The following is a 26,119-nucleotide window of genomic DNA, read 5'->3' as shown; positions in this document are numbered from 1 at the left end:
GCAAGCCTGCTTTTCATTCAGGTTCTCAGTTAATAATGTGAGAACACTACAAAGAAAAGTATTCGTAAACATAAAATGTGAGTTGTGGATACCAGCATTTTGTGACTGTTTTGGTAAAACAAGCATATTTGATCTGTTTGGGTTGAAATAAGGTATAAAAATCATTTCTACAAAAATGAGTAGCTCGTGGCCATTTTCATTTTCTAAAAGTAGCTCTCGCAAGAAAAAACGTTGGTGACCCCTGCGCTAGAGGAAATATTTTTTCCCCTCGACTAGAGTAGTGTGTTATGTCTGCACAGAAAGGAAGACATAGTATATCACTTGGATATCACCTGTTTATTATACTGAACACACACACATGCACACACATGCACACACACACACACACAAAGTCTTTGTCGAAGGACTTTTGTGAAAAAGTGTTTGCTCCCTTCCTGAGGGCCATGTAGGTTTGGATTTTTTTCTCCCTTAATAATACAAGTTTCATTCCAAAACTGCATGTTGTGTTCAATTGTGTTGTTGTCATTGACTAATATTTCAATTTGTTTGATGATCTGATCTGAAACATTTACGTGTGACAAACATGCAAAAAAAAAAAGAAATCAGGAAGGGTACAAACACTTTTTCACACTACTACAACTTCTAATGTTGGTCACTTACACACATTGTCCAGTTGAAGGACATGTCTCCAGTCTTGTGCGAGAAGGCCTTTGTTGCTAACTTTGCTTCAGGAGGCAGACAAAAAAAATAGAAGTTAATAGAGAGAGAAATATGCAAATCGCGAGGAATTGCTAACAGCTTCTTCGGGCTTCGGTTTGCAACAGCTGATTGTATTCACTCCAATAGAAGATCAAATGGTTAAACTTATTTTTTGGTGTCATAGCATTATTTCAGACTCTGAGAGAGTAATATCATCTGGGTGGGCGGGCTGGTCCAACCAGTACTTTCTTTTCCAGTGGAAACATTAAGATGCAGTTTGATTTGAGAGGCCTTATGAAGAACTTAAACTACTTCGTCAAAGATCCTCTATATGATGGGAGCTGTTTTTAAGGACCTAAAGCATAAAATGCTAGTCAAAGATCCTGTAAATGATGGGACCGACTGCAAAAAAAACAAAAAAACCCAAATCAAAACCCTCGTCAAAGAGCCTCTATATGACAGGAGCACTGTTTTTAAGGACCTACTGCAAAAAACACTAGTCAAAGATAATCAAAACGACTGAAGCACCTTGCTGTTTTTAAGGACCAAAGGCAAAAATGCTAGCCAAAGATATTGTAGGTGATGGGAGCACTCTGTTGTTGTTTTTTCAAAGGACCTACTGCAAAATAAATAAATAAATAAGAAAAAAAAACATGAGTCAAAGAACATCTACTGCAATTGAAAGGAGCACTTTGCTGTTTTTTAAGGGCCTACTGCAAAACCACTAGTCAAAAATCCTCTATATGACAGAAGTGCTCTGCTGTTTTTAAGGATCTGGGGCAGAAGTGCTAGTCAAACAACCCTGTATGTGATGGGAACACTGTTGTCTTTTTTTAAAAGGACCTACTGCAAAAAATAAAGAAAAAAACTAGTCAAACATCCTCTATATGACAGGAGCGCTGCTGTTTTTAAGGACCTTCTGCAAAAACGCTAGTCAAAGATCCTCTATATGGTGGGAGCACTCTGCTTTTTTTTAAAGATCTACTAAAAAAAAACACTAGTGAAAGATCTTCGATATGACAGGACTTTTTTTCTCATACATTTCTGACTTTATTCTCCTAAATTTACAACTTTGGTCTGAAAATCTCAGATTTTTTTCCCCCAATGTAGCCCTAATACTCTAATAAACTAATAAACATGCACATCGATAACGTCAAAACTTTCTTTGATGCATTCCCACAGCGCACCGGCATTTGGACCAAATATGAGGTGAAAGAAAAACGGTAAAAATACAGTATAGTAGTCTATCTATTATTAGTATTTATTATTATGTATTATTGCATAATAATTATTATAGTGTATTATTATAGTGAACCGGTCTGTATTATTTATTTATGTATTTATTCTTATTCTATTTTCTTATTTTTCTTTTCTTATCTTGCCTTGATTGTTTATTATGACTTCGTTATGATTTTTGGAGAGCTCCTTGAAACGTGAGTTTCTCTTGGAGATGAATAAAGTATCGGTCTGTCTGTCATCTGCTGTATCCATCCGTGCAGCATGGGAGAAAGTTAGCATGCACAATGGTGCATTCAAGGACCGTCAAACAAAGTGGGAGGGTCGCAACAAACAACATATACTGTACATGCAGAAACCATGGGATTTGAAACTGTACATTATTTTTTATATAAAATAATGGCTTTCCAAAATTGAAATGCATGTACATGAAATTCCATGTTGTTATTTTCAAATGTTTTTCATTTTTTATGATTGCACTTGAAAGCCCGGTGGTTGGGAACCCCTGATCTATATGACGTACTCCTGAAATGTTAGTGGCTCCAAAGTTTTGACTTTGAGGCGGCAGGTTGTTCTGAAGTCCTTCCTGGTTGAATATCCACGTGTGAGGGTTAAAGAGACAAGCCATGCGTCCACACGTCTTCCATGTGTCTTCCTTACTTTATTCATGTCGCAATACAAACATACAAGTAGTTTAAAAAAACAATCATATCATGAAAATAACACACATTTACTGACATCATCAAGTTGTAAATGTTTGTCCAATCAACATCTTCAACAATCAGGCACGTATTTGGTCATGTATCACCCTGAGTGCACGTCTCTTAAACAACTTGTGACTTGATAATACCAGTGTTTTGTTTGCATCAGCAGAGAAAAGGCACAGGAAATCTAAGCGAGCGTCTTTAAAAATAGTTTTAAAGTCCAAGTCACGCGATCACGGACGCCGAAGCACAGATGACCTTTCGACGCTTCAAGTATCTGCAGCGTATCACGCGCTACTGAATCGTTCGTCCATCGTGAGTCGATCTGACTCGTTCAAGGGGTCATTGGTCTTGTCATGCGATTGTCCAGCCTGGCTGCTGTCCTGGGTGACGCAAACAAAAAGAACCCGGAAGATAAATAAAATTGGAGGATGTGCACGGTGGGAGAACACTTTCAACCAGAGTAGCACATTTTTTTTAATGAACAAAAAACAATAAACAATAGAGTCGCATTTCAACCAGCCTGACCAGCAGTGGGAGTCCTAACAGAGAGGAGGCCAACATTCATGCATCATCACCACCATCATCACCATCACCCAGCAGGTCCTGCCACTTTTACAACACGGAATACCGAAGACAGGCGAATTAAAGAGTGACGTTGGCTCAGCAGCAAAAAAAAAGTACATTTGCGCAAACATAAAAGTGAGGAGATGATTTGCGCTATAAAGCCTACCCTAATAGCAGTGCTGTATTGTTACAGTTTTATTTTGAAGCCCTAGAATTAAGCTAGAAAAGAAAACTTCCTAAACTTCCTCATCTTTGATGTGAGATTTAAACTTTTTTGTTTTCAAAAAGTCAGGTTGTGGCTTTTTTTTTTTTTTTTTTTTAGTTTTTTCGGGAATAGGAAACTGATTTTTTTTATTGATAAAACAAAATTCAAACAAAATGGATACACAGTACATTTAAGCCCAAAATGATTCATTACCTGGAAATCTTTTGCATTCAAGTTTATTTGTATTTGAAGAAGACTTTAAGAGGTTGTGTTAAAAGATGTGCTTAAAAAAAAAATCATTCATATTGTAGAGACTCATTCAAAACTGTGGTACGCGAGCCCTTTCTCACAGGAACATCAGAGATTTTTAAAAAAAATATAAAAATGAATTATATTAGAGACATGCACATGAAATAATTGTTTAAAAAAAAAAAAAAAAACCAAACAGTCACTAAAATTGAAATCTCTTCAAACTCACTTCGTACACAGCTAGCCAAACAGTAGCCACACATTCCAGGCTAAAGCAGGTGCTGGTACTGGACTTGCAACGCAAAATACTTCTGAGGTCATACTTGGTGGAAAAAAAAGAGTTAGAGCGCCGTGGTTAAGGACACATGTGGAACACTGCACAGGCATGCATTGCCAAAGACTGTGAATCATTTTGGAGGTGAACTTTATGTCAGAATTTAAAATAAATAATGAAAGCCGTGACGTTTACTTCTAAACATGAAATGTTCATTAGCAGAAAAGCAAAAACATATATGGCCATGATTAAATGTCTTATTCATTTCTGGTGTGATCAATATATCCTCCAATACAAAGTAAAGGAAAAAGAAGTATGAATAATTTTGAGCTTAGTACTGTTCATGCTTTCCTGACCTTTGGGAATAAAAACAAACAAACTTTCCTCCACAATGTTCCTTTTCAGTAACATGGATCCATCACATGACTGTGGCCTCATGGAAGGACACACACGCTCACAAACAGCACTTGAGGCTAACGTCCCACAGCATTTTCATGTGTTTTGAACAAGAGCGAGACGGTCAAGAGGAGCGAAGCGGTTGGTCTCCGAGAGAGAGTCCCACGTACTGTAAATACTACAAGGAGTCTGGCGGGACTAGCAGCACGACAGTAGCCTCCAGCCATGAGAACGTGTTTCCAACGAGTGCTGACTTTGAAATAAGACAGACCCCCCACATTTTACCCCTGACCGCCACTGCCGCCATCAGTGACTGAAATAACAGCCCTCCCGATTCCCCGGATGGCCCATGAGACAGAAATCAGGAGTAAGGTTCTTCCAACAAGTCTAATAGTTTCCATTCCAAAATAATGTGTATGAGATGTTCCTAATGTCGGGAATCGTATTTTGGGGTTCCGGGAAATCACCGCAGTAACAACACGGACTTGGTTTCTTACCTAAAAAAACAATAATACAGCATTTGGGCGCCCCCTTGTGGAGCTGACAGTGTTAAAGCGTTACATATAAATAGTTGAGATATAAATATGTGCGCGCACAAAGAGAAACGCTTTGTACAGCAAAGCAGAAATTTAAAATACTAACAGCTTCAAGCTGCCATCTTTAAAAGTCCTGACCCTGCTCCATTTAATAGTTTGACCTTTTGCAAGCGTTCCGCTCTGAGCCGGGCGACGCTCACTGACAGCTGAGGTCCGGCTGGCTGAGCCAGGACCAGATCCGCATCATCTCCTGCGGCGTCCTCGGGTGAACGAGCATGAGGCTTTTGTAGGCGCAGGGGTTGTTCCTGTACTTCTCCTCGATGTTGAAGGTCCTGAAGCCCTTGTGTTTCTCAGGGGCCAGCCCCACCTTAAGCAGGCACATGCCTGTGTAGACGTCATCTATCGGGTAGAGCGCCACGCGGTGGGAAGCCGCGTGCAGACGAGCGGCCACGCTCCTGGAGTAGAGGTAGCCTCCGCCCCCCGCGTAAGGCGGGTAGGAGCCTGTGTACATGCTCTCCGGGATGAAGTACTTCACCTTCTTGTCCCGGTGTGGCCCCGCATTGGTGATGACGTCGCCCACAAAAAGGTCGGTGGCTTTGGGCTCTGACAGGTGGTCAAGAAAGCTCAGCATGCTGTAGGTGTTGACGAAGACGTCATCGTCGCCTTTGAAGATGAAGCTGGCGTCAGGACAGCGCGTCTGAATCCAGTCCAGGAACAGAACCTCCTTGATGGTCAAGTTAAAGAAGGAATCCCGATAATCCCACTGGAGGATGTCCCGGTGGCGGGCGCTCTCGTACGACAGCATCTCCGACACATCCGGATAGTCGTCTCCTGCTGTGGCTTGGCCCAGGAGAAAGACGGTGACCACGGTGCGATTGCCCACAACGCCTGCCCGCCCCCACGACTGGCGGATGGCCTGGCGACGGTCGAAATGCAGCGCCAGCGATTTAACGGCCAGAAGCAGGAAGGGGGGCTTCTTGCAGATGTCGGGCTGGTCTACCAGGATGGGGTACGAGCGGCAGCGCATGTAAAGCAGGAAGTCCTTGAAACGCTCGGGCAAAGAGTTGTAGTCTTTCACCTGAGTGCTAACCCTGAAATTGGGCCGACAGGGGTCCAAGTCCACCTGGGTGCCGTTGAGCCAGTCTGGCAAGCCCCCCTGGCTGTGATTGGACAGGATGGGGTTGTTCCAAAAGTCCAATACCTGCTGCTGGCGGTTCCAGTAAGCCGCACTGGGCACCATTTTGTTCCAGAACGACTTCGAGACGATGACCTTCAAGCGGTCGTTCTTGTCCCGGCTGCCGTGACGGGAGACTAGGATGAAGATGAAGAGGTTCACCATCATCACCATCACCACAACCTTCAGCCTCATCCGCAGCACCGCCATGACCTGACACACACACACACACACACACACACGCACACAAACAATTACTTTCGTTTGTTTCTCTCTCCATGACTTCTTCTCTCTAACTGACGGCAGACGCCCCAACCCAACTGATTCTTGTCATGTTTACATAGCCTTATACAAACTGCTGTGCAAATCAATAAATAACCAGAGGTGTCATTCAGGTGAAGATTGTCATACGGCGTGCGTTTGTGTTATCCCAGTCGTTAAACTGTGCTCTGCATGGAGTCCAAATTAAACACAATAAAGCCATTAGATGACATTAAAGATTCACTTGAGGTGGCGTTGCCGGCATGTCGTGCAACGAGCGTTTCACCTCAGAGAGAAAACACAACCCTCTAATCTTAAATCACAAAATTCAACCATCTGGCACACGTTCAAACGAATAAAATCTTGCATAAAGCAAACTAACTGCTGTGTGATAAAGTCCGACAGTTGTATTATTATGATGATGATGAAGATATAAGAAGTGCAACGTCAGTGTTTTGTCCCAACCCTGGTAGACAAGTGTGACGTGATATGTTTCCATCATTTGTTAGTTTATCTGCTATGTGCCAAGCTGTTACTTCCAGCTGTTACGGTCTACCTGCATCAGTGCCAACTGGGGTACTGGCTTACCAGATTCAACAATAAAGGATGAAGGGGACATTTAGATAGTTCGTAATTTTCTAAAAATGCTAATCCAACGCAGATAAGCTAAGCAGTTTTAAAACATCTTAGCCTTGTTGACAAAGCATATGATTAGTATTACAGTAATCCTCACTTATCACAATTAATTGGTTGCAGACCCGACCGTGATAAGTGAATTTTAGCGACGTAGGATTCCTTATTTATAAATGGAATATTTTCATAGTCGGAGCATAAAAAACCTGTTTATGACCTTCTAAATATGTTTAACATAATTAGAGCCCTCTAGACATGAACTAACACCCCTATAATCACCTTTACACTCCTTTTACAAAATATAGTAGACATAATAAGAGTAACTAAGCATTAATAAGAGTCACGCTCCTGTGTGTTACTGTAAATGTGTTCCCAAGGGGAGCTCAGTGAGGGGCAAACAGGAAGTGACGTCGGGGTTCACAGTTGATTTTCATATCTACGTGAGTAACAGCCACAACAATAGCCCATGTTTTTATTATGGATGACTGTACCTTTTGTGAAATCATTCAAACCTGCAATAAAAGCCCGTGCTTGTGTGTGTGTCACCGCACATTACAGTAACATTACTGACACCTAGTGGCCAGTGTAGAACACTCCATATCATCAACGTCTTTTGAACGCCTTATACTGTATTTGTATTGTAGTTTATTTAGCCATTTGGATGCTTGAAAATGCTTAATTTAGGCAAAAAATAGGTAACATATGCTGAAGTTCTCTTTACTTGTCTTGCTTGCTTGCTGCTGTAACAAGTAAATTTCCCCGCTGTGGGATAAATAAAGTACATACAATACAATACAATACAAAGTATGAGATTTTATTGACTAATAATAGGCCGTATTCGACCACGAAACAGCATTATTTATTGAAGTATTTTGAAAAAACCTTTTGAGGCTTGAGGCTGCGAAATTCAAAGAGTGAAGTGGCAAGGGATGACTGTATTATTATTATTATTATTAGTGGTACTAGTAGTAGTATAAACATTTCTTTTTGGCCGCACTTTGGACACCCCTGGTGACAAGTACTATTTGAGATGCTGTCCAAGCATACAAATGTTTTACATGTCAGGTCGTATTTTTAATTCTATTTTATTTAGAGAGTGCCAAATCACAACAAAAGTTATCTCAAGGCGCTTTACACATGAGGTAGGTCTATCTTACAATACCAGAGCTCTGAACTTGCTGCCAACCTGGCTGAAATATTCTCATGCTTTTTAGTGTAGGGCTTTTTCAAATGTTTGATTAAGTCTGTTGTATTTTGGGTCATGACAGAGCTTTCACTTCAGCCTTGCCAACAGTTCACGTGGCTGTCTTTGCTTAGCGGTGTTTCTAGTTTCAAATATTTCCACACAGCTGAGATGTTGTCATGAAAGGTTGGGTAGCCACAGGGCTGCTCAATGCCCGCCTGCTAGCGGGCTGCAAACTGTGGCATGGATTTCTTTCAGTTCAGAAAATCCATTCAACATTTATAGCACAGACTGCAAACTGCAGACCGCAGCATTAAAAGCACAGACACGGCTCGTGTATCGGAAATCTCCGCAGGTTGGATCAAAAATTTCCGAAACGTGAATTATGCTGGTGTCGGAACCTGTTATGTCGAAAGCCAATAAAAAAAGCAAGCTGTGGGCATAAAACTGCCTTGGGGCCGCACTTTGGACACCCCTGTTTTGGGTATGTACATGGAGTATCTAACTGAATTAACTAACGGAGGTGTTTGAATTGGCTTGAAGTTTGATTGGCTTGATGTGCTTTCGAGATGACAACTACTTTCAAACTTGGACAGAAATGTCTGCTCTGTTCGGACGCAGATCGTTTTACCCATGGAGGAAGGCACTTTTATTAAGAACATCCATGAACGTGTGGACTTAGCCTAATGTTCAATGGCTCTTTAAGAAAACCTCATCTTCTCCAAGACACCATTGTAGTGTTTTCTACAGCAGGAGTCAAATGATTTTCAGTTGAAGACAAAGCACTCGCTGGCTGCTCTGTAAGGCTGCATTAGCATTTTTCAAGTTTGCAATTTCAAGTTTGTACTTGTTGATAATTAACACAATGTGAGGAAAGTGAGGAAACTCCACCTGATAGATCAAAGTCAATACCAGCTGCAAGCGCTTCCTACCCAGCCGACTCCTAGCAACACGTCTGCTCTGCTGCTCCGATATAAATCCTTGCTCACCTCGCCCGACTGTTTCCTCCCTGAAACTGTGCTCCTATTGACATGCAAACACAGCCAAGTATCAGAGAACCAGCACGAGACATGGTCTTTTCTGCACCAACCGCCTCCACCTCTCTCAGGGATAATTACCTCCCTGTTCTCAGCATCGCCCGCCACACAAAAATAACAAGAAGACTCCTGGGGATGGAGCGGAACAACGGGAGAAGAGAAGGAGGAGGAGGGAGAGTCCAAAAAAGAAGGTTGAACAACATGTTGACAAGAGCAGAGCTTCCCAACGTCTAATTAACCTCCAGAATGGCCAAGCTAAACGCACAGCATCTGCACTGCATATGGTGCACCAACTGTAATTATTTCATACTGTACATGTGACATCATTAATTAGGGCTATAATACTGTATAACTAATTTTCTGATTGGAGGATTCAGAGAACACGAAGCGAGAAATATCCCACTTCTCTGGGTTCTGTTGAATAAAAGGCTGACAAAAGCCGGGTCTTCCGCTTCGGCTCTGATGCTGCAATCATAGAGAAACTGTGTTAAAGAGGCTCTTTTGGGCTATTTGCAGCACAGGTGTCCAAAGTGCAGCCCGGGAGTCATTTGCAGACACAATTAAACAAGAAAACAAAAAACTACAGCTGACCTTAATACTGTAACTATAACCCGCTTTGTCGCCTATAACACAAAGCTGACGTGCAGGCTGTGTTTTCTTAGCTTCTTAGCATATATTTCAAAATCCTTGGATTTTTTTAGTCAAGGTTTGGACACCCCTGAGCTACATTATCTGGTTTGCATTTGTGTTTATTGGCCTGAAACAACAACCGCCGTTTACTCAACTGTCGCTGCAATGTGCAATCAACGGCAACTTCTGTTAAGAACCACAAAATAGGGAAGCACACGCTGTGACGTTGTGACATAAGTCAAATAATCATATCGGGGAAGTTACATTATTTGGACATTTGTGCTGCCATACAAGGACAACTGTAAGGATGGATTAGAATTTAAATAAGACTGATTTATGCTTCTGCGTCCAGGCGCCAGCGTACGTTACGCTGACTTGTTCCTACGCCTTCCAATCCCTCCCTCGTAGCCTCACATGCACCTCCCAAAAATGTATATCGGCTCTCTTCCTGCTTTGAGTACGTAAGCTACGCCAACTCAAGCACGTGCACTACACTAGTTATCTTTGTTGTCAGCTAATGATAGCAATAAGGCAAAGTTTAGCGACTAATATCAATCATTTGGCTAATAACGTTACCATTAAATGTACAGCCTATCGGAACAAGAATGCCTTTCTGAGACTGCTTTTGTCACAGCCATGAATGAATGCCACTTATTTTATTCACGCTGAATGAAAATTTGCAAAAAGTTTTATGCAGCTCAATTAGTAGTTGTGAAAAGTTTAGACATTTTTCTGTACAGTTCGTTCTTTCCAAACACAATTGGTAACATATGCTAGCCGGCGGTGATGTACTTATGTTTTTTGTTTCAAAAAATGTAATCTGGAGCAGGTTGTAAAGCTGTTGTGTTGTGAAATCTTACCTGTGCTGCTGAGTGCTCGCTGTAATGTTGCCTCTCAGGTCTCTTACCCCATACTTAGCTGTGCCCTGCGCAGCAGAGCAGCCAACAGGGTCGAGGCGGGGGGGGGGCGGCTGAGTGAGCTTCAACCTAGAACCAACACGACCACAGCGTCAACAAACAGAAGGAACCGCAAGCGGCGTCTGCAAAAGAGAGAATAGAAGAAGTGTGGAACTGGAGGGGCTCAAGTGACCTTTATCACCAAGCTCATGATGTGATTACAAGGTCTGCTTATTTGCATCAAATACAAGCAGGGCACCACAATCAGCAATTGACTTTTGTCTCTTTCACACATACCCCTTTTCCACTGTAGAGATCTTTAGTGCTTGTGTATGGAATCACAGGAGTGCCAAAATGAAAAGGTAATACGTGTGGAAATACAATGAGAATCAATAATACACAAATATACAAATGTAGTCATATTTTTTGACTATTTTGTCTTTGTTTTTTCTGTATTGTCTTTGTTTTTTCCAATTTGCCGTTGTATTTCCTGTTTTGTATTTGTCTTTTCCACTTGGTAATACCATGCAAAAGCAGAAGAATGACCCGGCGGGTCATTCTGCAGGATGATGACTACTCCATACGTGATTACACGATTTCTGCTTGCAGTGGCTATGTACTTGTAGTTAAGGAAACTCGGGAGCCCGGAAATAATGTCAGGGACAGAAAGTAGACGCAAATGCATGTTTATCAAAAGTAAACGGGGAAATTTAAATATGGTGGACGTGGACTAATTGAAAAGAGGTGTTCAACGAGAATTATGAGCAATTGCTCGGTTGGTGGAAAATGTCATGGAAAGTTTTGATAAAAAAAGTCTTTAAAGTCTTTAAAGGCTATATCTACGTTGATGAATGCAGATATGGAGGAAGCTGTGTGGCGCAATCTTTAAGAGGTAAATGCCTTATTTTATCTTATTTAAAGTTTCCCCCGTTTACTCTGGGCGGGTCATTCTTCCGCATTTGCATGGTATTATCAAATGCAATGACAAAACGCAAGTGGAAAAGACAAATACAAAACAGGAAAAACAACGGCAAATTGGAAAAAACAAAGACAATACAGAAAAAACAAAAACAATATAGTAAAAAAATATCACTACACTTGTATATTTTTTTTTATTATTGATTCTCTTTGTATTTCCACATTTGTATATTTTTGTATTATTGATTCTCTTTGTACTTCCACATTTGTATATTTTTGTATTATTGATTCTCTTTGTATTTCCGCACGTATTCCCTTTTAATTTTGGCACTCCTATGATAACCGGTGTTGCCTCCGATCAGCAAACAACAAAAGGGATATCAGCGTGAGACATGCAACTGATTGTAAATGTCCCGATGAAATGCAGAGTTCACGCTACAGGGTTTATTTTGAAGATCAGAATTTGCCAAACTACCAGCATATCAATTAAAGAAAAATACTTAGTTATTACTCTGAGTACTATTCAAGTAAAGATAAATGTTATATGAGACTACAGTATTTGTTCTTGAACGTTACCATAAAGCAGTAATCACACACTCACGCTCAATTGAATTAAGATAAAAAGGTGTATGTTTTTAAGTGTGCAGGAGTAGGGGGTACATGGCTTCAGGTTAAATGTCTGAAGAGGTCAAAAGTTTGGGAACCGCTGATTTAGATGATATTTTTTTATGGTTATTTCTAGCATACAATCACGTATTGGTGGTGGTGGAGAGTAATTCCAGGTCAAAAATGTGTATTTTGCATGGTCACATTTTGATAAAGGGTAGGAAAGTAATCATCCTACATATCTTTTATTCCAGTCTGATGTTGGCATCCTTCTGTATGGATGGGTTGAATTTGAGCTTCACATTTTTTGAGCAATCAACAACTTCATGCTCTGTCTCCTTTCTGCTCCGTTCTCCTTGCGCCGTGAGGCGTTCAGGCAATTGTGAGTGTTGGGCGCTAATTGTCTTTCATTTTAATTCACGTACCCCATGTTACGTGCACCCCACCTTGGAAACCTAGGATCTAAATTTAATATGGGTGTGGTTTAAAGGAATATATGAGTAAAAGGTGGGTATTTTCTTGAGGTATCGCCTTCACCAGTTCATTATGCAAGCGGTTCAGCAAGCTTTTGGAGCTAGGGGAGAACCCAAAAAAACCCTTCCAGTTTGATACCCCTATGCTGCCTTGTCAATGGAAAACAAAAGCTCCGAAAACCTACTCCAAACCAGCAACAGTGGAAAAGGGGTACAGTGATCCCGTAACCTTGTGTAACAGATGAGCCTCCATTTATTCACCCAGAAGAGCAGGGAACTGTCCTAAATGTGTGTGCTTTCACACAGAGACAGCGCATCTCTCAATCAGATAATTAGATTACATCAGCGGCAGCATCTGGTGTGACGTTACAATACTTGTCTGAAAGGAACAACTGCTTTCAATGCAACAGGGCGGGACAAGTGAGTAACTGCAGTACTTCAAACCCCTTTCCTTCTCAGTTACACCTATGACGCTACCTCAGAAGCTGGAAAATTTCCGTTCAGTGTCATCGCTGTTCATACAGAACAGCATCATAAGAGAAATGCAAGAAAGAGACGGAAAATTCATGGGTCGACTTTGTTACCATTGCTATGTTGGTGCCATTTAAACACAACAATTAAATGAGGGGAAAAGGTGTCTTTTAAAGGCAGTATGAACGGGACTATGGTCTATAATACATACTGTACGTATACAGCTGTGATTTATAATGGAAAAATTACATGAAACTGCAATTAAACACCACATGAACAAGATATTAAAAGATATTAAAATGTGACTTACAAGCTAAAAAGTACAGCCAGAGGAAAAAAGAAAAGGGCAGAAAGGAAAATCTGCCAATTCTTCAATAATGAACTGCTTTCTAATGCAATCTTAACATCGTTAGGAAGCTAATACAGCCTGGAATTCAGGTTTGTCCAATCCAATCCGATTATGCAAAACTAGAAAACCGTGCCTTGTTGGCTCAATAGTGCCCTTCATTCTGAAACACAACTAGCACGTCTTTCTGCACTCACATTTCTGACAACATACTGTAAGGCAAGCCACAAAACATGTAAACAATATGAAGACTTCTGAAAAACAAAGAGAGAAGTTTTCTATTTTCAACTAGGTGGCCTGTCCGTACAATACACCAGTGGTTCTCAAAAGGGGGTTATTTTTTTCCCCAAAAAATATTTTTTTTCTGCTTAAAATGACTACAAAAATATTCCATAGGTGGTACTTCCATGAAAAAAAAATTGTGAACCACTGTTTTTGTGCTTGTGCTGACTTCAACCACCTTTAAGCACTTTTCAAATCTTGAAATTGCAACATTCAAATATCCGTGAAATCTGTTTGGTGTAATCTACCACACACACACACACACACACACACACACACACACACACACACACACACACAACTACCAATTAAATAGGCCTTCTTAGGAGGGATGACAACAGGCTAAGAGGATGCTATGACCTGATAGAATGTGGGCCTAACAGCACCATAAATAGCCTGCGGGCCGCCACTGGGATGAGCGCTGCTTGAGCTAGAGTGTGAGCACCAAATATATTCGGTCAACAACAGCATTCACGCAGGCACAAAGGTCGCACTGTGGATTACAGACACGAGGCCTTGACAGGTGCTGTTGAGGTTCTAATGAACTGTATTTTGTAGGAGTGTCCTGATACAACTTTACCAATACCGATATTGCAGCCTTCGATCCAGTATCAGCACGAATCATACATTCTTTTATTACTTACTTTGTAGTGTGGAATGTTAGAAAAAGCTTGATGAAGTGCTAGTATTCAAAAAGAGAAAAATAGTCAGCAAGAGTATGTACTGTATGAGAAAAACCCACGCATTTACTTGTTTATGCGCCTGGGCTATGGTTTTATCAACAACAGACTTTTCTGTTATAGCAAGTGACTTTGCTGTCCCGTGGAAGTGTGATGCTGCTTCAAATGCGCTATGAGGCTGGTTGTATTAAACTTTACTGGTGCAGTTTTTATCACGTGGGCTCCAGCCGGCCGCTTCTGGGTAGACGTGCTAGAGCGGAGTCTGGGATCGACTGCTTGTATCAGAGTACCAATATTGGAGATTTTAGATGCTGCAAAAACAAACCACTTTATACAGAAGCTGCTGTAAAGATTAGGCGGGCTCATACTTCAATCTCCGATCAATAAAAAAAAAAAAAAAAACACACACAAAAATCGTTTGAAGGCCACCAAAATTTCAGAAAACGGTGATGCAGCTGCCTAGGCAGGCACCTCGTGGCGGCGTAGCAAGCGCACAGACAGGAACGCAGGGTGCATTCACGGGTATCGGGTCATTACATTGTTTTATTTTCTTTGGCCAGGCAACGACCCGCAACACACTGAAAACAGTTTAGACCCACCAGTTGAGAATCACTGATCTATATCAGCAATCTAGATGCATCTTCAGCCGCCACTGTTGACTGCTACTACACAGGAAGCTAAATAGCTAGTGAATGAGAGTTGTGGTTGCCCACTCTCAGGAAAACACTGCCCCTTGTGTTTTGGTAGAGAACTACGAATCATGAGCTCAGCACCCCAGCCCCACGCCACTACACAGCTAAATCCAAATTCTTTGACATATTTGAAGGTTTTTTTTTTTTTTTTAAAGTACCGTTCCAACAATAATTACCTTCCCTGGTAAGTAATTACAGTTATGAAGGGGAAATTACATTACTAATTCAATTACTTCTTTGAGGAAAGTAACTATAACTATTTACTTTTTGAAGGTAATTCGTCCAACACCGGACGTGACCTTAAGCCGTGAACTGGCATGCATGTACAGTAGCTTGTTACTTTCACTGGCCAATAAACTGTGACAGGGGGTACAGTTAGGCTGAACTACAAACTAACTATTGCGTAAATACTAAGTAAATATTTACATTGCCATTTGTAAATGTGCGCCCTGTAGTTTTTTTTTTGTATTTGATTATCACATGTCGTTTTATTGTTTTGTGTTATCTTTATCTTTGTGTTATCTTTACCTTATCTTTAAAGGTACCTTATCTTTACCCATACGATTCATGGCATTTTATTATTTCCTGATTTTGGCTCTTGTCTGAATTTTATTTTATTATATATGATTTGAATCTACTCTAGATGCAGCTAAGGGGTGACTTTGTGGTGAAAGAGCACTTGCGATGCTTATAAATTGTTTTAATGCGGAGGATCATCCAATAGCAACGTAAATCCTCTGGCGCTCAGCTCATGTGAGTGTTGGTGACCAGCCAAAAAGTTACGTCAGCCGCCAGGTTCGAAGGCGGGTGTTTTAAATAGAACGGAATTTCTCATTATCAACAAATACTTGCCACTGAGACGCTGCTTGCTCAAAGGTCATCTCTATGTATGGTGAGACATGCTGGCTGTAATCTAAACTAAAAGTGAGGTGCACATGAGGGGCACTGTGGCAGTGCATGTCCCCTCTCGGCCAACCTGTCACAAGTTAAATGCCGACACATGACACATACGGTGTGCTCTGACGGGCAAACACAATACATCTGACTGCAAGTTTGACTTTTCAGCATCAGAAAGAGACGCCATGTCCTGTATGTATGTGAAAATCACATGTTATGCCGCCAGTACAAGACTCACAACATAATTTGAATATAATGTTTAGAGCAGAAGCCTGACAATAAAAATATATATTTTAACCAAACTGGGTCTGATTGGTGCAAGCTGGTCAAAATGAGGTGGCTAAATTGACCATTAAATAAAGAATGAGGCTGATTTCAATGTAAAATATATAATATGATGGTGAAAAGTGTGGAAACAAGTTGGAGCAGGAATTGTGGCTTGTGATAGTGCCAAGGAGAAGCCCGAGCTTGAAAAGCCTCTTTTGTCGTTAAAGTCTCCTGTTTGGGAACACTATGCGTCCCCGAGGAAATACGTAGACTTGGCCGAGAGAATAGCAATACTGATTGCAACACGCAAATCAGAAGTGAAACTGGCACTTTCAAATCAAAGGTGAGTTCACGCATAAATATAGAGATAGGGCCCTATGACTTCTGTGTTAACATAATCTGAAACTAACATAATGTGAATGAAATGCCGTCATCGTGAGGAGAAGGAACGTTTGTGTGGGTAAATATTTCACCAGCGGACCCCTCATTCATGTCAGCATCTCCTCACAAACACTAACCCGCTCCCTCCCGAACTAAAAAAACATGTCAAAGCGGGCACCTGAAACACACTAAGCACACAAACAACACTAAGCCGTCGAAAAAACTTCAAAACATCTCTTACTTGTCACTGAGTGTGAGTTGAAGCTGGCTAGGTTAGCTTCGTTTAGCCATGCATGCTAGTGTGGCTGTGTGAGCCAGGCTGTATGAGTGTGTTTTATCACTTGTTAATTAAACGATTAGAATTGCATCGGTGACTACACCTTCCTTGGTCATAGGCACAGGCATTAGATTGATGAGGATTTTGTAGCAATGCGTGCCGAGGGTAACATCCCATTCGAAAAGATAGCGAAACCACATTTGTTTCTGAAATACTGGGCAAAACTGTCTAATGATCGTCATTTCATGTATGGATTTTTGCATTTAATTACCAGACATTTTATTCACTGACATAAAAAGCACACACTCTGTGGTTGTAAAATAAGTGTAAAAGGCGAAAAAACGGAAATCTAAAAAATCTAAAAAATCTAAAAAAATCAAAAATAAAGAGGAATTTGGGGAAAAAAGAAAACAGATTTCAAAGCGCTCTATAGAATAGATAGCGCCAAATCAATCTGTGGTGGTCAAAATTTATTAGTGGCCGCCAGAAGTGAATTAATGTATAGAAAACTGTATTTATATTTGAGAACTTTACTTATTGGAGAAATACCTGCCAGCAGTTTGCAAATGTTTATGTTTTATTTGAAAAAAATGATTCAAACTGTTTACACACAAGCCAAGCCATTTTATCTTTTGCATTTTGTTCCCTCCCTACCCAAACCGTGACCTTAAAACAAATGAACACGTACAGAAACGTGATGACGGCGTACAGTTTCACCCCTACATTCTACACATGGTTACAAGCTGAAAGGAATATTTTCGGCTTGCAGTGTCCTTTTATCATAGCAAGCCATCACTATTATTTATACCAACACAGTCAAAAAAAAATAATCGTATAGATTTATGTTTCAGGTGCTAAAGCTGTCTCTACAGTTGTCTGTGGTGTGCTTTTAACAAAATACTCTGGCAATAAAACAGTTCTTATGGCTTCTGGAAAAAAGTGGCACACACCCAGTTGTCATGGAACAATGAAAAGGAGCGTTACATTTTAAATATCTTGATCTTGCATACAGCAAAGTGTTTGCGTTTGAATTTCTGGAATGATTCATGTCCAAAACAAACAATTCTCTTTGGCCATGTGTCTTACAAAAACTTGGCAGCATGGCAGTTGGACTGGAATTGAGTCTACTTCCTTCAGTAAATGAAGAGCAATTCTGGAACAAGTCTGATGGGTTCCTGTGCAAACACACAAGTAGTGGAATATCCGGCCTGGTATCTGCTTATGAATTTGAGAATGCTAAACAAATCCCATCCTCTGGGAGTGAGGACAGGAAGGAGGTAGCCAAGAGGGGAGGAAGCGAGACAATGTTGCCACCGGTGGCACAGACCTTAATAGGAGGGAAAAAAAATGATTTAAAGTTTAATGGCGGATGAGAAAGCTCATTGATGTGCAAGTGAAGCTAGTCTTGCCTATCTGTTGATCTATGAGGAGTGAAGAGGAAGTCTTTCCAGGATGCTCAGACTTGTTGTGCTTGTCAATTTGTTGGGAGGGACTCTCAAGTTCCACTGGGTTGTGTACTTATGTGCTTTCATGTGGGGGCTTGGTGGTACGGCCAGAATTACACATTGCCAAAACGTGACAAACTCTCAGCTGAGTGAGGAGGACATGTTTCACATAGTTTGCAAGTATTTTAAAAACATCCAAACAATGGCCCTTCAATACCATAAAGTAGTGACAACCAGTCAAAATTAAGAGCTATCTTCCTGCTACAGTGACTGTTAAGACTAAACAGTTTCTGACTAAACAGCCTGGATTCTTAATGGTTTCCAGAGACTTGGCTAGTGCGTCACCATGGAGAACTTATTCTTTCTTAGCAGTTGGAGTTGTGTCACCAACTGTCAATACCTTCAGCTAAATCCGGACTGTGGTAGTCATATCCTGTTTCCCCCCCCCAAGCACTGTGCACAGCATTTCCTTGCCATCAACAGACTTTTGATTGCACGGAAAAATCTATCTCAACTCTTCATCACTGCCGTGGAAAGAAAGGCTTCAATACACCTTGTGAAAATATTACGAACCCATTTGCTGAAGCCAAGCCTAAACAGAGTCCGTACAATCCCTGATTAAGTTAAGTGTATCCCAGCCCCCAAAGAAAGCGCCAGGCATTTTGATAAAGCACAACCTTGCTGGGCTACTGTGTGTTTGAGTGCTTGACTTGTGGCCATCAGGGGTCACATGGCAGACATGGCATGTGTAAAAACATACTGTGCGCTTCCAACGTAAACTAGCCAAACATTCCCTTTCTAATCCAGTGTGCTAGATAAAACGATCCATCGTTCACACATGAGGTGGCCATTACAGTCTTTTTATGGCATTACTGTAAATAAATAAAGAATGTAGAGCATCTGTAGTCAGCACAATGGTTCATACCACAAGTGTGTGCTTGTAGGATTTTAAGGCTATAGGGCAACCAGGAAGTATCATAGCAGAGACTAATTGTTACTGTATGTTTAGACAATGGGGGGCGGGGCTCAAGGTCTGGAAAATGGCTGTGTCTTAAAAGCTGCATTCTCTCTAATGGCCCACAGACTACTTCATTGCATGTTTGGAGTCAAAAGAGATAGAACTGTGTACAGGTCTAGCAGTTTGTTGAACAACAACCTAATAAACACATGACAATGCTGTCAAAACCCTTTCACGAAGTCCTCCAAAAACATTACAAAATAGCCACCACCACGTCCTTGCCTTTCACACAGAACCCATTGTAGGAAAGATGCTACCTTTCATGCCGTCCTTAACTTTTCCCCTTGTCTGAGTTCGGACTGAACATCACAACGTCACAACACCGGAGGGACGAAATAAACCCAGCAATTTCCCGGCGTCTGTGGTTGCATAAGAGCTGTAGGAGAGGCACACAGCCTGTGGTAAAAGGTAGTGGTATAACCACACATGTATTCATGTGTGGATCTTTTTCTACGGAGCATACAGTATGGTACAGAGACAAGTTTTCTCACAGTATGCATTAATAGAGCCCTATAAAATCCATGTTTTTTTCTTCCCAAATTCCGTATTCTTGTTTTCAAAGTTCAGCTTTTTCATTTAATATTTTATAAATTCTGTTTTTTTTGTTGTTTTTTTTTAACTTTCACGCTTATTTTACCAGCATAAAGTGTATACTTTTGTGACAGTAAATAAAAGGTCCGTTGTATTTATTGATGCAATACACCATTGGTCAATTTTACCCAGTATTTCAGACACGGATGTAGCTTGGCTAACTTTTCTAATGGGCTGTCAGCCTCTGCACATGCCTGTGCTTGTGGTTAAGGAAGACGTCGTAACCAATGCAATTCCAACTGCATTATTAATGTAAGATAATTGTTTTGGTTACACACTTAGACAGCACTCTTATTTTGAAGGCGGGAAGTGTGTTGTTGTGCTTGTTGAGAATGTCTTTTGATGGTTAAGACAATCCGGGAGCAAGAATAAACATGCCTCTCGTCCTTATTTCACCCGGAACTTGTACAACGTCAGTAGGCATCTTAAAACACTCATTTGCTAAACTAAGTTCATTCCGCTAACTTGCATTCACACGCCAAAAGAGAGGAGTTTTGAAGTTTTGTCACCAACTTTTACCAGTGTTTTAGGTTGCCGTATCGACATGTTTAGTTCGGGAGGGGGCAGGCTAGTGTTTGTATGAGATTCTGCCATTGAGCCGTCCATCGGGGAAATACTTCCCCACACAAACGTTCCTTCTCCTCATTCACATTATGTCAATTTCCGTTTCTCCGATGCCAAGGAGAACCCTTTTCCGTCGTTAAAATCTCCTGTTTGGTAACACTTAGATAAGTAGATGTAAAATACGTATCCTGTCACTCCACGACCGAGACTCACTTATCCAGCCCTGTTGTGTTGGAAGCGATTGTGGAAGTTGCATTATTTTATACGTCAAAGATCAAATTATCTGATTGCATGGTTACTGTGTGAAAGTACATGCAAATAAACACAAAAGCTACTGTTAGTGTCCTGACGTGCCAGTTTGCAAGACGGCAAGGAAAAGGACAGTTAGATGCGTGATCACTTCAGCCCCAGCGTCTCAGACTTTTCAAACTCTCAGCGTCAGTTGATTTCAACACGACAGGGCCTGAGAAGTGAGTGTTTTAAACTTCAACGGCACTGTTGCTGCTCCGATAGCTCCCTGAAGGAAAAATATGTTGTTATAATACTTGACTTGTACTTATCCCGTGCCGTTTATCCAGAACAGCACCCCGGATAAAGTGTGTGTCAATCCCAGTTTGAAGATGCTGTGTAAAAGGGGCTACTGATTCTATGCATTTATCAGACCAAAGCAAATGAGTACATGTGTCGAGCTAAAAAGAACAGTGCAGGTTTCTGTGTCAGCGTGAGTAGTTATAGTACAGAAGGGATGAGATGTCACCAGAATTAGCAGCACCCATGGGAGTCTCCTGGCCTCCATATTGGCATGTGCCCAAACTACTGACCTTCAAATATGAGCGAGGCTACTAAAGACAGAAATCTAAAGGAAGATATTGCGGAAAGGACTGAAACTTCCCACACATATTAAAAGATTTTCATTGAATCAATAATCAATTATAAGCCCACTTGTTCCGGCGAAGAATAACGCGGCACATGAAGATTATTTATTACTCACTGATGTTTGTCTCCGCCTTCCTGGAAGCAGACATTATCCTGAGTGGCTGGACCCGCGGTGATGAATAGTTTATTAGGTGACATGCATTAGGTGAGATGAATGGAGAGGGCAAGAGAGAGTGGGCAGGAGAAAATGTCCTTCAAGCTATTCAAAAAAAGGACAGATGCTCAGTATAATCAGAAGATACATTTTATGTGATTACCCTTGAGCTGGCGAGGATGCTGACAGCTGTTGGGGAAAAAAGCAGAATGTTTCCTGGCTGATGACGACATTTGTGTTCGACGCTGTGAAGTTGCAAAGACAAAAGGCAGCGTGTTGTGTTTCAGCTAGAAGAGAATACCATCATACAGTGTCAGTTTTAATGTAGGCGCTCTGAAACAGCATCAAAACTGATCACATCTCCGCCTTCGGGCAACATGACACTGCACATGAGCAGCTAAGTGGATCTTTAACAAGCTTGACCCATAGAAACACACAACATCCCTAGCGGCCCTGCAAAAGCACTAAAAATTGACATTGATCAGTATGTTTTTATCCAATGTAGCTTGCATCACAGGCTATAAGGCATAACAACTTCTACACAACAGAGCAGAGCTATTCAACTGGTGGCCTGCAGGCCAAAATGGGCCCGAGAAGGTTATCAGACTGGCTAGTTCAGTTCATAACTTGGGAGCAACGTTTTTTGCCACCGATTCCTAAACACCCTCAGTAACGAGCATAAAGGCTGAGAGACGAGCGTTTATACTACAACGCTGTAGTGCAGGGGTGTCAAACTCGTTTTCATTGACGGCCACATGGCAGTTATAACTGTCCTCAGAGGGCCACTTGTAACTGCCCATATACTGTATATGAATAGAAATTTGAATATAACCTCATTATATTATTACAAAATTGCCCATGTATTTGATGATTATATTTTTGCAATGAATTGCTTTCAGCTGAGCAACGGAATTTCTCGACATTCATGAGGAACTTGCATAGGAATAATGTATCAACTAACGTACAGTTTGACAGCAAAACTCAAGTGGACAAAAATAGATCTAGCAAACTGGATCTGGGTCTACAGGAAGCCAAAGACATGTTGGACTTAAATCTACTATCAAACAACAAAAGCATGTTTACAACAAACAAAACACGCAAAGAAAGAATGAACTGACTTTTCAACGTCTCACTGCTTTGACTGGACTTTGTCATCAAATCCCAGCAATGGTAATACAGCTGACCAGTGTAGAATGTTCTTCATGCGATTAAAGCGTTATCTTGGAGTTACAGTATATGAGGCTTCAAAAGGAAGAAGAAGAGCAATCACAAATGAAAGCAGACGCTTCCTCACGCTGGATTGTTAAAATGAGTCGTCACCATGCTCAGTCATAATATAACAATTACTCTTTTTCCCCGTGAGTCAGGCCGGTACATATTTAGATTTTTTTTTTTTACTTTTACTACCACAGGTGAAGAGTATGTATTTCCAATGGAATAGTCTGCATGAGTTAATCTGACTTCAAACCTTTTTAAAAAACATTTTTCAATCGACGATTTTATGCAAGAATTAGTTTCTCTTTACGCATGTGTTGCCTTTTGTTTTTGCACTATACAGAAGACTCCCCCCTTAAAAGGTACCTTTTACTTTGAGTACATTTAAAATCAGTTTATACTTTTCCTTAAGTAGATTTTTGGACCCGTACTTTTACTAGAGCAAAAGGCTGGACGTGTATACATGCAAGAGGATTCTGGTTTCCAATCTAACTGTACTATAAACTACACCAGGGGTGTCCAAACCTTTTCCATCGAGAGCCACATACTGAAAAATGACAGGATGAAAGGGCACTATGATATTTTGTAAACCAACACATGTAGATATGCTAAGAAGAAAAAAACTGCACCTCAGCTTTGTGATAAATGTAAAAAAGCATATTATTAGTATTGCATTTCCTCTTTGCCCTCTTTTTTTCCATCTTTGCTGTTTTTTTTTTTTTTTTTTGCATTTTCCGAATTTTCTAGCTGACAAATGTTCTTCTTGTAATTATGACTTTATTCCCATAATATTTTCACTTTATTCTTATCATAATCTTTTTTCCAAACCTAATTTTCCCAAAATTGCAACTTTATTTTGTTTTTCACAATATTATGACTTAATAAAAAATACATACTTTAAAAAAAATATTTAAACATTATGCTACTAAAATGACATTATTTTTCCTCATAATATTACCTTATTCTTGTAAAATTACAACTTTTTCTCATTAGTTTAAATTGTTTTCCTCTGAATATTTCGACTTTACTCTTCTAAAACTACTGCTGATTTTCCCATTTTTGCTGTTGTCGTTTCTTTTAGATTTCTTGCTAAATTATATTTTTTAGAACGTCCCGTACATTCTACAGGTTGGACACCCCTGGTCAATGCACATACTGAATCAAAGGTGTTCACGTGCATTTTACAAGGTGGTTTTCAATCTATTTAAGCAATCATGGCCTTTCTTGTGCATGTAAATATGCAGTTTCTTTTTTACGCCACACAGGAGACCCAAATCGCCTTTAAAGGTAGCGTGTGCCCTGAGAACATTTCAAATCAGTAAATACTTTTACTTCAGGAGCCTTTACTTTCTTATTTGTGACACTTTGCTTAGTTTGTGACACCCACGTACCTTAGTTTACTTCGTGACACTTACATGATCTTACATTGTGACAGCTACATTAGCTGACTTCGTGACACTTACCTTAGCTTATTTTATGGCGGCTTAGAATCCCAACACAAACTCCTTCGGTTCGGATCACTCGCCAAAGGAGCCCGATGTCTCCCCCGACCACAAAAGAGGAAAGTAAAAAAAAAAAAAACCCAACAAAGTATTGTTTTTCCTCGGCCGTATTTTAGTGGAGTGAGGCAAACATTTAGCCCTGATAGTCGACTAGCAACAGCACCTTCATGGAGGACGAGGCGAACCGTAGATGACTGCTGACTTACACAGACTCTGTCGTCTCGAGAGCTGTGCTTCCACCCAGCGTGACGGTCTAGCTCGTTGGGCGTGGCCAGAATACAGACACACACACGCCACTCGTGGGATCTCACATGCACTCTCCACAAAGATAATAGTAATACTGTATTAAGCTAGTTCAGCACCTGCACAGGTAAATGTCATCCAACATAAAAAGAGGACCACACCTAGTGATGGGTCGTTTGCGAAGAGCTTGGTTTTTGACGTGAACAAGCAGTCGCTTTTTCCCCTCGTCTTTTTTCTCTTAAAGTCGCACGTGATTGTCCATTTTGTCATTTGGGAGCCTAAAGAGCCGGTTCTTTTTAGGTGCCGAGCCAAAAGAACGGCTCCTGAAGGAGAGCGTCTGCCTCTTCCCCCTACCCAAGGGCGCTGCTTGCCACCAGGCAAGGCAGGCAACTGCTTGAGGCCCTAGCTCAGTTGGGCCCCCCCAGGGATGAAATTGTTACCATCATGCTGATAAATGCTGGTTCCAGGGTCCCTCTGCAAATTTTTGCCTATGGCCCCAACAGTAGTCAACCCACGGCCCCTCGGCCAAATCCAGCAAGTAAACTGTCATGTGGAGGATCAGACTACTAAAAACACTAGAACACTGTCATAAAGAGGATCCTTGACTGTTTTTTTCCCAGTAGCAGTGTTGCTGTAAAATACAGGATCTTTGACTAGTGTTTTTACAGCAGACTCCTAAAAATCCTAGAGGACTGTCATAAGTAGGATCTTTGACTAGTGCTCACCATCTTAGATAGCACTTTTGCAGTATATCCTAAATATCTATTACTTGTTGGCATTGTGTATGGATGTGTGCGTGCGTGCGCGTGTGTGTGTGGTTTCCAAACAGCGGGGGGGCAGTTGTTGCCAGGCTGTCTCCTCCTAATGACCAGGGTCAAGACAAAGAAGGTCTGCTGTGAGCACACATCTGCTCCCCAATGGAAACAATGGACGTAGTGCCATATGCGTCATCACTTCACAATGTCAAGCAAGTACTGTATTTGCAATCGCTCTACGTTGGGCTCAGGGTGGATTTGGGCTAATTGCCCCATGTGCAGTAGAGGACACTTGCGGCATCATAACAACAGAGCATGCACGTATCCTAGCAACCAGTGGTAACCAGACAGGATGATGAGCACCAGGACTCGGGTGTCTGCTGGTTAGAGTCTCAGGTGGTCCAGGAGGCATTGTTGCGTTCTGGCTGCTGTTGCCACCCAGCTGATGAAGTCAATTTCAACGTCCTGGAATCAGTGAAGCAGTGATTTTACTCCAGAAAGAAAGTGTAAAAGTGTCTCTGGGTCTGAATTCAGAATGTTTGCACACTCTTGCAGTTGAGACCTTTTATTGACACAACACAAGCGGCTATTGTGACAACACACGATAACACAGCTAAAATGCTAGCTTGCAGACACGAGCGCTTACATTCTCGCTTCCCACTTTTGACTCCTGAGAAGTCAAAGCAGCACGTGAGTTGGAGCACATCTACTTCCTCAAGATAGAATACAAGAAATGAAGTGGCTACCAAAACTCAAGTCTCGCAGCTTTCAGTTCCATTACTCATA

The 26,119-nt window shown here is 41.1% G+C and overlaps 1 protein-coding gene across 4 annotated transcripts; it reads right to left on the bottom strand.

Moving 5' to 3' along the window:
• Positions 1 to 3,468: 3,468 nt before the first annotated feature.
• Positions 3,469 to 24,628, bottom strand: b3gnt2b (UDP-GlcNAc:betaGal beta-1,3-N-acetylglucosaminyltransferase 2b). Of its 4 annotated transcripts, XM_054798845.1 has the most exons (4): positions 24,297 to 24,628; positions 10,645 to 10,823; positions 9,009 to 9,140; positions 3,469 to 6,253 (listed from the first exon to the last, which is right to left on the bottom strand). In XM_054798845.1, exon 4 carries the CDS (start codon positions 6,248 to 6,250, stop codon positions 5,063 to 5,065), a length of 1,188 nt encoding a protein of 395 aa, XP_054654820.1. In that variant the 5' UTR covers positions 6,251 to 6,253; positions 9,009 to 9,140; positions 10,645 to 10,823; positions 24,297 to 24,628; the 3' UTR covers positions 3,469 to 5,062. The 4 variants fall into 4 exon arrangements, with proteins under 4 accessions (XP_054654820.1, XP_054654821.1, XP_054654819.1 ...); XM_054798846.1 differs by lacking the exon at positions 9,009 to 9,140 and having other exon boundaries at positions 10,645 to 10,770; positions 21,782 to 24,626; XM_054798844.1 differs by lacking the exon at positions 9,009 to 9,140 and having other exon boundaries at positions 24,297 to 24,626.
• Between the last annotated feature and the right edge of the window lie 1,491 nt (positions 24,629 to 26,119).

The sequence above is a fragment of the Dunckerocampus dactyliophorus genome, chromosome 14, assembly GCF_027744805.1.
Source record: "Dunckerocampus dactyliophorus isolate RoL2022-P2 chromosome 14, RoL_Ddac_1.1, whole genome shotgun sequence".
NCBI lineage: Eukaryota > Metazoa > Chordata > Actinopteri > Syngnathiformes > Syngnathidae > Dunckerocampus > Dunckerocampus dactyliophorus.
This window is presented reverse-complemented; position numbering and strand designations above follow the sequence as displayed.

Excerpts from the sequence above, each read along its gene's own strand:
- b3gnt2b (XM_054798845.1), bottom strand. The coding sequence starts at position 6,250 with ATGGCGGTGCTGCGGATGAGGCTGAAGGTTGTGGTGATGGTGATGATG.